At 33.4% G+C, this 14596-nt stretch overlaps 1 protein-coding gene across 1 annotated transcript; it reads left to right on the top strand.

Annotated features, from left to right (window-relative positions):
- The first annotated feature begins 9524 nt into the window (after window positions 1-9524).
- Window positions 9525-12922, top strand: LOC123902577 (ankyrin repeat-containing protein At2g01680-like). The gene is made up of 3 exons (XM_045952344.1): window positions 9525-10116; window positions 11078-11487; window positions 11638-12922. The coding sequence occupies exons 1-3, from the start codon at window positions 9789-9791 to the stop codon at window positions 12508-12510; spliced, it is 1611 nt and encodes a 536-aa protein (XP_045808300.1). The 5' UTR covers window positions 9525-9788; the 3' UTR covers window positions 12511-12922.
- Window positions 12923-14596: the final 1674 nt, after the last annotated feature.

Genomic DNA, 14596 nt, shown 5'->3' with positions numbered 1-14596 from the left:
GATGTCTTAATGCGAAAGCTAGTTGTTGCCTTGAATGCAATTGTAATATGAATTTTTATTCATGATGCATGGTTGGAACTTCGAAGACCCTTAGTCCCTAAATTCATGATTGGAACTTAATGACCCTGGTCCCTAATGTTTCATAAGTTTTGTAAGGGATGGATGCCTCAATGACCCTTTGAGTAAATTGCATTATGAACACTTTATTCATAATGATAAGTTGGATGGTGGCTTTCAAAGCAATTTAATATGAAATTTTATTCAAAACATGCATGGTATTTTGTGTCTTTTTGTGACCCTAATTGTGAAACTGTTGCTGAGGTGAAATATTGCCTATATATAATGTTGCCTATTTTTTTTTCCTCATTCTTGATTATTCAAGAACTTTCAATCTTCTGCCTGAGGGGGAAAAAAAACCTTATTTGAAGTATCAATCTTTTGAAAGATAATAATTTTATGTATTTGTTTTGATATACATGTTGGGGTACCCATTTTTGATCATTCAATCTTCTGCAAATGTGCTCTGTCCCAACACCTAATTTGGTTCCAATATTTTGAGAGATAACATTTTTGGTTTGCTATGGTGATTTTGTAATTTTCATTCCAATATATCGGTTTACGATTGATATACCTGATGCGATATGGATTTTTTCATTCTTAATAATTCAAGAATATTCAATATCTTCTCAAAGAATGTGGATCATTGTGAGATGGGATATTTTTTTATTATCTAAAAAGGGGTGGAGTATATGGTCCCAAACCCCAAATATGAACGTTGTGATCGATTAATATACTTTGTTTCATAAATTTTATAAGGGATGGATGCCTCAATGATGCTAGAGTGACATGCATTATGAACTGGTGCCTATAATGCAATTTTGATATGAAATTGTATTCACGACGTAAAGGATGGCGTCTATTGTCCTTTTATGACCCTCGATGCAAATCTGACCTATGAATTGTCACGGATAATCTGAACTATGAATGTTCATTGCAACATCATGAGAATTCAGAACCGGCTTGTTCATTGCACTGTGTCAAAGTATGAAACTGATCAGAACCTATGTTGCATTGTGTGAATTTTGGCTCACTCAATCATCTCTATTACTTGCAACATCAGAACATGCTTGCTTCATACGGTAATTTTTTTATTTACATTGATGCATATTCAAATACCCATTTTTTTCATTCTTTAATATTCAAAAACATTCAATCTTCTGTTTGAAACTTTGAGAGAAGAAAACAAAAGAAATCTTATTTGAGCAAAAGTGTTTTGTCCCAATAACTTTTGTTAGGTCAGTTTTTGGAACCAATATTTTGAAAGAAAACTTTTTCCTTTTCCTTCAAAAAGGGTTAGCCGTCCAACTTATTGTCGGTTTGCATTTCATTTATGTGAAATTATCAAGAAAATTCAATCGTTTGAAAGAATGTGGATCATTGTGAATTGGAATGTTTTTCATTATCCAAAAATGGGGTGGAGTATATATGGCCCTAAACCCCAAATTTGAATGTTAGAATCGATGAATATACTTTGTTTCATAAACTTTGTAAGGGATGGATACCTCAATGACCCTAAGAGTAAAATGCATTATGAATTGACGGCTATAATGCAATTTTCAGATGAAATTGTATTCATGAAATTGTCGCTTTATGACCCTTGATGCAAATCTGAACTACGAATTGTCACTTATATATGAGCCTAATAACTACACATTCAATCTTCTGCAAATGGGTTCTGTCCCAAGACCTAATTTGGTTCCAATATTTTGAAAGATAACTTTTTTTTGTTTGCTACAGTGATTTTGGAATTTTCATTCCAACATATCAGCTTACGATTATTGATAACTGATGCGATACAGATTTTTTCATTGTTGATAATTCAAGAATATTCAATCTTCTGAAAGAATGTTGATCATTATGAGATGACCCCTTTTTCATTATTTAAAAAAGGGGTGGAGTATATGTCCCTAAACCCCAAATATGAATGTTGGAATCGATGAATATACTTTGTTTCATAAATTTTATAAGGGATGGATGCCTCAGTGGCCGTAGAGTAAAATGCATTATGAATTGATGGCTATAATGCAATTTTCATATGAAATTGTATTCATGATGTAAGGGATGACACTATTGTCGCTTTATGACCCTTGATGCAAATCTGAACAATGAATTGTTACTTAGAGATGAAATATTTTTTCAAATCTGAAAAGTTAGTTGTTGCCTTAAATGCCTAATATGTATTTTTATTCATAATGCATGGATGGATATCAATTGTGCTTTGATGATGACCCTTAGTCCCTAAATTCAATTCTGCAACTGCAATTAGAAGTGATTTTGCATTATGAACTTTATGACTCTAGTTCCTATGTTTCATTCTTTCAGGTTGAGAGCAATTGTTGCTCTAAGCTGCAGTGGCGTGATTTTGGGTGCGCTGCCTATCTTTGATTTTATCTGTCCTTCATGGAACTCTTATACTGCCATCTGAATTATGAACCATTCTTATGTCTGGTATGCGCACTATGCAGGGTAAGTCCGTCAAAGACACCAGTCCGAGCTCGTTCTCCTCGTAGTCCATGAACTGAATTGACTGTCATTGCTACTGGGGTTTGACTGCTGCTACATATATGTAGCAGCAGTCAAACCCCAGCAGCAATGACAGTCAATTCAGTTCATGGACTACGAGGAGAAACATATATGTATATATATATACATAGAAACATATATGTTCCAAAGAACCTGTGGCGTTTAGTTGATACTTTTGTCCCCGTGTCTTTGCTCTATAGTTTCTTTGTTTCCCTTTTGGGTAATGGTTCTTCGTTTAGCTATAGAGTTGATGGTACTTCGAGGATCTTTCTTAATTTATAATGCACAATGTGACGTGTTTATCTTGCATGTCCAGAATTCTATGGTTGGATGTTATCTGGAGTTTATTTTGAAGAAACATGTTACCAAATCCTTTTTTAGTCATGACATGGTTATTTGGTTGTCGGAAATGCCTTTATGTATGGATATCTGTTTTGATCTTATTCTCATGAATACAAGTTTTTGGATTTGAGGTGATTCTATTTAGTATCAAGATTCAGCTCGTCAGCAGATTGGAATTGGTTGACTTGCTGTCTGATTTCCGTTGTTCAAAGACAATACCTCGAGGAAAGGTTTCTATTCCTGACTCTCACTATGTTTCCTAACTTGTGCCTAAAATTACATATTGTTTAGTTAAGGTGCTAATTTTTTCCTTAAATAACCATTCCCCTTTTTTTTTGCGGAACCATTCCCTATTTTTAAGGGAGTGGATTCTCAATGATTCATGACTATGTCATTTTCTTCTACAAGTTTTGAGTTTCAATTCTGGCTCTTTACTCTAAGAATGTTTGCCTTTATCAACTTGCTTTCAAAATAGTTATGAATTAAGGGAGGGATGCCTCAATGAGACCCTAAGAGTAAAATGCATTATGAATTGATGGCTATAATGCAATTTTCATATGAAATTATTCATGAAATTGTCACTTTATGATGCTCGATGCAAATCTGAACTACAGATTGATGGATATTCTTTGTTACTTGGTTTTCATAATGGATTGAATGTCTTGATGCTCAAAAATGCTGGATTGTCTGAATGTGAAAGCTAGTTGTTGTTGCCTTAAAAGTTAAATGCAATTCTAATATGAATTTTTATTCATAATGCATAGATGGATATCTATTATGCTTTGATGACCCTTAGTCCCTAAATTCAATTTTGCAACTGCAATTAGAAGTGATTTTGCATTATGAACTTAATGACCCTAGTCCCTAATGTTTTATAATTTTGTAAGAGATGGATGCCTCAATGACCTTTGAGTAAACTGCATTATGAAAACTGCATTGATGAATGGTGGCATTCAAAGCAATTTTAATACGAAATTTTACTCAAAGCATGCATAGTATTTTGTGTTTTCTAATGACTTATCTGTAAAGGGTGGTATGGCATATATGTTCCCACTAATTCCAAACTCAACAATAAGACTGATATACTTCATTCATAATATAAGGTATGGATGATATCATTTGTGTTTCGATGACCCTTGTCCCTAACTGCAATTTTGCAAATGCAAAATGGAGTCGTGCTTGTGTTGGATTAGCCAACTCTTTGGAGTCTAAACTATTTAGCTGGCATATATGGCATTATGCAGAACACTTATGTCATATAAGGACGCTTGCATTGTGATCAATGGAGGAAACCATAACAAGGTTGTGTCGAATCTGTCATGTTTTTTACTACAGACCTATTATGAAAATCTGATAAAATTTGGTGTGTGCTGGTATAAGAATCAGATAGCACTATATCCGTGTTGATAATTATAAATGCAAGGATTGGATTTAAGAATTGAATACACGTGAGCTCTTATAAGTGGGTACAACAATTGCAGAATTGAATCAATTGATCACACAAACTTGTTGTGATAACTGGTGACAGTTCTTTCGGAAAATACTTTTATGTAGCAGGTCTGCAGGTGTTTCTTGCATAAGCACTGCGACTTTTGTGTCCAGGCTTGACACTCCTTTTTGGGATTTTATATATTAAAATATCTGGCCTTTTTCAAAAGAAGAACAAGAAATAAGAGCTCGTTTTGGAAGTGTTAAATGCAATTCTTACATAATTACTGGTGCAGTTCGGTTTCTTATGAGCTCTGGATTATGGTAGATATACCAGTTATTTTTTAGAATCTTCTTTTATTAGCCCAAGGTTTACTTTGCTAAATTTTGGCACATCAAATGAAAGTTCATGGAATTGTTATATGTAGTTATTGCATAATTACCGGGCAAACTGACATTCTTTTATTAGCTTGGGTTTTGAATACGCGGTTCTCAAACCATCAATGATTGGGGAACCCGCGGATCCGTTTGCAACTCCTTTGAAAATATTGCCAGAATGGTGTTTTTTTTCGTATTTCAAATACTTCGTACATGTGCCTTTTTTGTTGTTGATTCCATGTCTCAAATTTAAGATAGAAGTGTATGCTAATTCTTCTAAATCATAATGTCAGAATGTTCTGCATAGCTTGAACATGAGAATGGGACCGTAGTAGTATACTATGTCTTCAACTTCCCCCTTTGATTAGTGGTCGGTGGACATGACAATATATGCAAAGCTCATAACTAATAATTCTCATTCTAAGTAAAGACTTTTCTGCAAATTGATATGCTATCATGCTTAGTATTCTCTACCAAATTATATAGCCATATGATCTTAGCACAACAATTATAAAACTGAGTCTCGGTGTAAGATGTGCAATTCGTTGCTTGTAGCTTTACTTTAGTTTGATGATATGGAACTCTCCAAGTTTTTTCATTATAGTTGTCTGTCTTGGCTTTATGAGTTCAAACATGGTAGTGAATTATGTAGCGTAATTCTGTAAAACAAGTTGTGGGCTTCGCATACTAGTAGTACTAGATTTATTTTCTCTGTGATGACTTGAATTATTTGTTGAGGAGGAAAATGATGACATTGATGAGGGTTGGCAACTTGGCATACAAGAGGTAACACCGGCATATATAGGTTTGGCGTTCATAGCAGACTGTGCCATCCTTTCAACTGCCTTTTCAATAACTGTAAGTGTGATATCGACAACAAGCGGTTTAACAGTCTATATGTTTGTTTTTTATTTTCAATTTTATTGAATTTCTTTATAGTTGAAAACGTACTCCGTCCCAAGCCCCTATTTTAGTACCATTGTTTTGAAAGATACTATTTATTTTAGCCTGCCACAGTAATTTTTGACTATTCAAAAACATTCTATCTCCTGCATGCATAGCTTGATTGAGTAAGCATGCTCTGTCCCAAGACCCTATTTGGCACCAAATATTTCAAAAGACAGTTTTTTCATTTGCTGTGATAATGGAGTTCTGTAAGAGAAATTGTTCGAACCCGAGTCATAACAAAGTCTGAACAATTTCTCTACTACAATGAATACTTTGTGACCACTATTTGGAGGATTCAACAGTTAACTTTTTTCTTAGTGGATGTTTTGATCAGTTGTATGCTAACTCTTACCTCTTATGACAAAGTTATATTTCTGGTGGGTTTTCTTGGTTCATTGATATTTGCAAGTTTCTGTATGAGAAAAAAATGATTGTCCTCCACTTTCTTTTTGCAGTGAAATATGTGTCGATAAGTTCGGCCAATTCAAAGGGAAAGTGGTTATAGGCTGAACTTATTTGTCAATTAAATTTGAAGGTTAGTATGCTTGGCCGAAATGTTGAATACATTTCGTGTCATTTTCCGTTTGGATTTCTAATGTTTTTTTCCTTATGTTTTCTGTTTATTCTGCTGATTCTTCTTATTTACATAGCTTTATGTTGACTTTTCCTTATGAGCTATTTTCAATTTTGGAAAATGGGAAAGGTGTTTTTGTTTCATGAGTTGGACCTTGAATTGGATACTACATGGCTTTGAGTATCCATGCTGGTTAGAGCCATTTGAATGTCTTTTGTGTTAGACACTAACAATCCAATAGCACTAAAATTTCTATACTTTCATATATTGTGTGCAAATGTTTTCATCCGTAAAAATGTTTGCCAAATGAGGGAATTCCACTTCTATAACATGGATGGCAATCAACGAACCGGCCGAACAATTCTTGATTCCATAGTACGTGGAGTTGTGCTTCACTTTAGCGATTGTGTTGGAGCTCACAAATCATAGGTTGTGTTTGAAGTGTTTTATTCATATATAGGTTATGTTTGAAGTGTTTTATTCATATATAGGTTATGTATTTAATTATTTACTACTTCATTATCATTTGTGAATTGCGTGTTCGAGGAATTTTCTCGAAAGATTGACTGTGCACAACAAAAGACATGTCTTCTGTTGGATATCTTCGTTTGAAACTACCAAGTTAATTTTTCTCATTTTTTTCCCCAAAATTTTCATGTATCAGTGGACATGTTACATGTTAGTACAGTTGATAAAACTGGTGTTGGTGATTCCTTAGTTGGTTCTATATTGGCCAATACTGTTGATGATGAGTCCACACTATAAGGTAAATGCTTATGAGAAATGTGAGTGAAGCTAGGGGGATTTTGTTTTTCATTATTCCTTTTCTTATGTGTTGGGGGCTTGGGGCAGAAGATTCTTGTTTTGTTGTGTATGTGGAAGTGTTTAATTATGTGAAATGAAGAGAAGGGAAGAGATCCAGGTTCTTATTCATGAACCATGGTAGGAAAGTATTCTATGTTAGAATATTTTCTAATATTTTGTGCGTTGCAATTAATTGTGGCTTTTGATTTTAATAAAAATGGGTTGATGTTGTTGTGATCTATTTGATGATGCTTAAGCCCGATAATTGTGATCAGTAATAATGGGCTTGAACACTAATTCTGATTTGTGTAGAAACAAGGTGTAGGCCTAACTCTAGAGTTCATGTGGGTGGTACTAGGGTTGTTATCTTATAAATAGATAGGCTAGGTCCCATTTGCTGTCACATTGTCAAGCTAGCAATAAGCTAAACGCTCATTTGTTGTCTTTCCCATCAAAGACCTCAAAGACCGGAGCATGTGATTAGACAGAGGAAGACCTTGTCTAATATATCGATGTTTTCGATATTGGCGCACTTCCGGTAACGATGGTTTGTGATTATGATTATCAAGTAAGTGTGTTCTAATTTCATATAATATGTCGATCTCTAATTGTTAATTATTACATTCTATTTTCCAGGTTATTATTATTATTTTATTTTTTTTAACAAGTTGTGCCCTGTTATATAGTCAAGAAAGATACGGGGATTTTATTCATATTAGTGGATAAACTAATTGTTAAAATATAGGCTCCTAATTGATAATAAACAATCATATATATATATATATATGAATTTACTTATTAGAGTTAGAAACTTTTTTGAAATATTGATAATTTCAATAATCTATTTGAGACTGACTTATAAAGTTATTGGCTTAGATCATCTACCAGTGGTACAATCATAGTTGATGCGTAATTTTGTTGATTAGCTTACTGACTAGAAATTCATCACTTGAAGTGAATAAATGGGAAAACTCGGATTGGAGCATTGACCTTACATATAAAATGTAATATCCTCATGTGGACAATTGATGTATGATTAGTTAAAGTATAAAATGTTTTTTTCTTTTGTCTCACTAATGCATGGTAAGTGTCTTACACTAACCCACCACTATTCACTATTCACTATTCACGTGGTCCATGTTATCACCTACCTAATTAACTAATGAGTGCACCGTCGGTGTAATTTTGTTTTACACAAACATTCAATGACGCGTTGCCACATTATTTAATGAATGTGACACATCATGTGTTTTTAATTACCATACATGATGTGTCGGTATATTATTGGACGCATGTGTAAAATAACTTTAGACTGAAGGTGCATATAAATTAAATTCTTAACTAATATAATTGTACTGTAATTCATATTATAATTATCAATAACAAATACTAATTTTATCCACACGGATACCACAATAGTTATAACACAAAACACTAAAATGTTATAGAAACATGACTTTGTCTAATATTCACTAGTGAGAAAAGTTTTTCATCATGGGCAAGTTGATTTTCGCTATTGAATCAATAAGCCTAGTTACTAAATCAAGGCAAAGTTTATGGTACACAAGTAACTTAAGTTGTGCATCATGCACAAGTCACCGAAAATACTATAACGAATACGAATTTTACAAAATTTATTGTTGGATAGAAAATTTATATCGTATAGATCATCCATAAATTTTTTTAAAAAAATTAAAAATCATTTGATATGTTATTGAGACCCGTCAAAATTAACGATTTATGGATTTTTATTCAATACCGTTAATCTTGATGGATCTCAATAACATATCAAATGATTTTCAAAAAAATTTAAAAAATTTATGGATGATCTAAACAATATAAATTTTCTATCCAACGCTGGATTTTGTAAAATTTGTATTCGTTATAAAAATATCGAACACTTGTGCACCATACACCACTTAATCAAGTGGTGCATGTGTTAGACAAAGCCATAAATCAATATATGACATCACAATTCATTTAATTAAACGGTGAGACATTTTGATCTAATGGTGAAAATAAAAGTATTCATTGTAAAAAATTTGTCTCACATGTCTACCATAGACTTGCCTAAAAACATGCCCCTCTCATACATCAATAAATTATTTTTAAAAGATCTCATATCATTAATTTAAGAGTGAATGTTCATTTTGGTCTTTCAAAAATTTTTGCCGGGACAATTTAATTTCTGACAAAAATAAAACTCAAATTAATCACTAATATTTTTATATTAGGGACAAATTAATCTCTCTTTTATAACGAAGTGATGATTAGTTTGTCATAAATATGAAAATGTGAGAGATTAAATTTTATTTTTGTCAATTGTTCCGTCAAAATAGATCTTCATTCTTAATTTAATCGGGCGGTCGAAAATCGGCCTAAATAAAGAGACAAAACTACACTTAACCATTATTGTCAAAAAAAAAAAAAAACTATACTTAACCATGAATTTTTTTTTAAAAAAAACAGACTAGTAACAAAGAAACAAATAACCTCTTCAGAGTCTGATTAAAACATCTAATACTATATACAATCCATCACCTTCACGTCACATGGATTTTCTGTATAACAAACCAAACGACAAATCCAAAAGCCACCACTTTTGTCTTCAACTTCACTTCTTCAACTTAGATTCTTACTCTTTCTTCATTCACATGTGTTTTTCTCTTCTGGGTCAAAAAGAATCAAACTTCAACTCTTCAACTTCAAGTCTGTGTTTTTATTACATGACATGGATTCAAACTCACTATGCTTCATAACCCACCAAGAAATTTTCAATGTGGTTCGATCTGGTGATCTTGAAGGACTCAAAGAGTTACTGAAACATGTTAACAAAGGTGAATCCTCAAATGGGTCATCATCATCATCATCAACATCAATTTCTGAATTTATGTCCATGCAGAATGATGCTGGAGAGACTTTATTGTATATAGCTGCAGAAAATGGTGTTATGGATTTGTTTTGTTTCTTGTTAAGGTTTTGTGATTTGGAGATACTTAAGATCAGGTCTAAATCTGATATGAATGCATTTCATGTTGCAGCTAAGCGTGGTCATTTGGGTATGTTTTTTTCTTTTATTCATTTCTAGTTCTTTAATGTGTGTTTGGTTATGCGGTGATAAAATTGATTTTGAATAATTTGGTTTTGATTAAACTTGATTTTTATGATGAATTCTGAAACTGGGTTGATTGTAAATTGATTTACATTTGGATACATTTCGTATATGTTTGGTTATGTGGTTACGAAGCATGGACACTCCTCATATTAGGCATGTCCCGGCGTGACACTTATGATTGCATTGAATTATGTCATTTTCTCAAATTATTATCGGTGTCGAGGTGTCAGTGTCCGTGTTGTGTTCAGTGTTCATGTCTGTGTTAGTGCTTCATAGTTCTGTGGTAAGTAAAATTGATTTTGAGGTTAAAATCAATTGTAGTGGCAAAAGCTCAAAATTTCAGCTTCAAGTTTTCATTAATTCAAGAGGCAAAATCAATTATACTAAACAACATCGAAACATGTAAAATCATGTCTACAATTCTAGAACAATTTTTGGCTCGTCCAAAAGTGGAACCAAACATACACACTTTCGATCTTGGGGTTGGTTATGTGATAGTTCTACTTATGGATCAAACCTAATTCACTTTAAAATGCAAAAAAAAAAAAAAAAAAAAAAAAAGAGTAGTGTTTTGATTAATTTTGTGTGCATTTCATCATAGCATTTGAACTAATTACGAGTTCAAGAGAGTAATTTTTGGTTATAAACCTGTAACATGCCATTGTCTGAGAGTAAGGGATAGTTACAGTGTTGTCAATCGCAAATCGCGGAAAATAGCTATTTGTTCAAATTCCGCTCTGCTACAATGTTATAGTGCTGCTATAGTCGCTAATGACACGTATCACAGAATAATAGTGGTTTGTTAAAATTCTGCTACACTATAGCTGCTATTTGATAACATTGGATAGTTAACTTTGTACAAGGATTTTGATTATGAAATGTTAAATGTCAATCTTTTTTTCCAGAAATTGTGAGGGAGATTTTGAGTATTTGGCCCGAGGCTTGTAAGTTATGCGACTCCTCGAGCACTAGTCCACTTTATTTTGCTGCTGTACAAGACCATTTGGATGTAGTGAATGCTATTTTGGATGTTGATGTCAGTTCAATGATGATAGTAAGAAAAAACGGCAAAACTGCGTTGCACAATGCTGCTAGATACGGCATTCTTCGCATTGTAAAAGCACTTATTGAAAGGGATTCAGCAATTGTTTGCATCAAAGATAGAAAAGGTCAAACAGCACTGCATATGGCTGTAAAAGGCCAAAGTACTTCAGTAGTTGAGGAGATTTTACAAGCCGACCCGATGGTATTGAATGAACGAGATAAGAAGGGTAACACAGCTCTTCACATGGCCACTCGGAAAGCTCGCTCGGAGGTCAATCAAACCATATTTGATTTCTGTTTTTAATCATGTTTGCTTCAGTTTTGTTATAAACTAGACTCTATTTGGATAAATAGTTTAAGTAAATGTTTTTAGCGTAAGTGCTTATATATAAGCTTAACACGGTTATCGTCCTTATTTCAGATAGTGAGCTTTCTGTTGAGCTATGCATCGATGAATGTCAATGCCATCAATAATCAACAAGAAACAGCCTTGGACTTGGCAGATAAACTTCCGTACAGAGATTCATCTTTGGAAATCAAGGAAGCCCTTTCGGAATGCGGTGCCAAGAATGCCAGACATATTGGAAAAGCGAATGAAGCCATGGAACTTAAAAGAGCTGTGAGTGATATAAAGCACGAAGTGCAGTCACAACTAATACAGAACGAAAAAACTCGCAAACGGGTTTCTGGTATAGCAAAGGAATTGAGAAAGATTCATCGGGAGGCAATTCAAAACACGATAAATTCTGTCACGGTAGTTGCTGTCCTTTTTGCCTCAATAGCATTCATGGCTTTGTTCAGTTTGCCAGGTCAATACAGAAAGCTACAACCGGAGGCAGGGAAAGCGAATATAGCTCACGAGGTTGCATTCAGTGTTTTCTGTCTTTTGAATGCAACGTCTCTTTTCATTTCTCTTGCGGTTGTTGTTGTTCAAATCACTTTGGTAGCTTGGGACATGAGGGCACAAAGGCAGATTGTATCGGTGATTAACAAGCTAATGTGGACGGCTTGTACATGTACTTGTGGAGCGTTTCTCGCGATAGCTTTTGTGGTCGTTGGAAAGGAAAGATGGATGGCTACTACTGTAACCATTTTGGGAACACCGATTCTAGTTGGGACTCTAGCATACTTGTGCTACTTTGTGGTTCGACGACATTTTGGATTTCGAAGTGATTCCCAGAGAGTATTAGCTAAGAGGCCAAGTGGAAGCAAATCATTCTCGTGGTCTTACTCTGCACATATATCAGACGTGGAGGAATATAATTCTGATGTTGAGAAGATGTATGCTCTGTGAGCTGAGTCGAGTGTGTTGCCAATGAACATCGTGAGAAAGTGAGACGTGAAAATATGTTCTCTTAAGACTTTAAATTAGGGGTGTTCATGTTCAAATGGGCACAGTGAGATCCTTTGCAACTTCTCTTGTCCCTAGCAAAATCTCATTTGTTGGATTAAACGAACAGACGAGAGATTAATACCTTCGACAGTTAGTTTAATCCAACACCTGAGATTTGACTGGAGGGGATGGAGGGACTCGGAGGATACAAGTCTTTAGAAGGCCTTGTCACATGAAAATTTTCTCTCTTTTGGAAAATAAATGAGTGGATGCTATCAAAATTTGTGAATATATATGGTAGGAGAGATATACATAAAAATTTCATGTGCCAAGTTCATGTAAAATTTTAACATAAGAGAATATTTTAACATAATTATTAGTCAAAAAAAATTAACATTAATTATTTATTTTTATCTCTAAAGAGTTATTTTGTACAAAAATATATCAACATTTTTTTTTTGGTACAAAAATATATCAACACTTTATAAAGAGTTATTTTCTAAAATTATTAGTATATCTTATTATTGCATAATTTGAAAGGTGACGTCTAACCTGTACAAGCTTCTCAAGTGATGAATTTTATAAAGCTTAGACGTTGCCTTTCAAAATATATTTTTTTACATTCCATGACTACTAATAAAATCTACAGTTAATTAGCTACGTTTATTGGACCATGGGCATAAAGTATTCCAATAAATTGGCTTTGGTCAATTAGCACTAATAAATTTTTTGCCAAGATCTTATAAAGACTTCCCACCGAAAAGATTAATTTTTTTTGCGGACTTTCAACCTTAGGAATAAGAGCTATGAAGGTAGAGTTGATACCTTTAAACAATTTGTTATTCATGTGAAACTCCATAATAAACCTCATGATGCCATCTTTCATTTCTAGCCAAAACTCTTTTAGAAAGTCGAAGTTTATGCCATCAGGATCCAGGCCCTTATAACTAACTATCGTAGTTTCCACACTGCTGCTTTAACCCCTTCGACGAAAATTGATTAGCGGACTATCATTTTCCATAAAAAAAGAAAGTGCGAAACTGAAAATCATCCACCGTCGGCCTAACTGCTTCAATTCAAGTTTCATTTTATTTTCATTTTTATATGTATAAACTACTCCTTCAACTTTAACATTATATAAGTATAAAAAAACACATCCCACCACTTGTTATTAAATTCTTGTATTCATGCACTATATATCCCAGTAAAAACAATTGCGTTGAATTGCTAATTATCTTACTAATTTACTGAGATTATATAGTGCATGTATACAAGAATTTATGTTCAACTAATTTTTGATTTTTGTGTAGGAGGGAGGTACTTGAAGTTTGCAAATGCATTTAAAGTAAAAATTTAAATTCCTCAGCACTAAATTTAAGTATCTTTGTGTTGGATTTAAATATTAAAGATTTGTTATGTTTGATTTGGTGAGGCAAGACTTGATCCATATAGTTGGTGTGTAGTCGATCCTAGATCAACTCCAGAAGACATGATGAAATCCTGGAATGATGATTTCTGCTACATGAATCGACATACTTGTTTTTTGACTGAGAAAGGTGCAAACTGTTCTGAGCCCAATACATTACACAACCATGTCTCTTTTCACATGAATAAGAGATATGCAGAAGAATTTCGAAAAAAAAACAAGTATACTTCCAAGTGTGTTACATGCAAATATATTTTTTAGCAAAAATAGAGAAAATATGAGATAATAATCGGAGAAAATCAAAATCCCTCTAAGTATACTTCCAAGTGTCTTACATGCAAATATATTTTTTAGCATGGAACTTTATTTATTTTTCATTTTTTATTAAATTAAATAGTTTAATGCCTAGAAAATCACTTTTTAAAATGGAGAAGTACAAAAAAAAATTTGCTTTTACCACCAGTTGAATTTGGTTCCAGCCCCCTCCCAATCGTAGTTGCGGGGAATCGAACAACGGTCCTCCCTACCAAGTTCAGTGTTAATCACCACTGAACTAAATAATGATTAGTAGGAAATACAATATTTTAAAAATCCAAAAATAAAAATATTCTCTTAAATTTT

Source organism: Trifolium pratense, linkage group LG1 (assembly GCF_020283565.1).
Source record: "Trifolium pratense cultivar HEN17-A07 linkage group LG1, ARS_RC_1.1, whole genome shotgun sequence".
Taxonomy (NCBI): Eukaryota; Viridiplantae; Streptophyta; class Magnoliopsida; order Fabales; family Fabaceae; genus Trifolium; species Trifolium pratense.
This window is presented reverse-complemented; position numbering and strand designations above follow the sequence as displayed.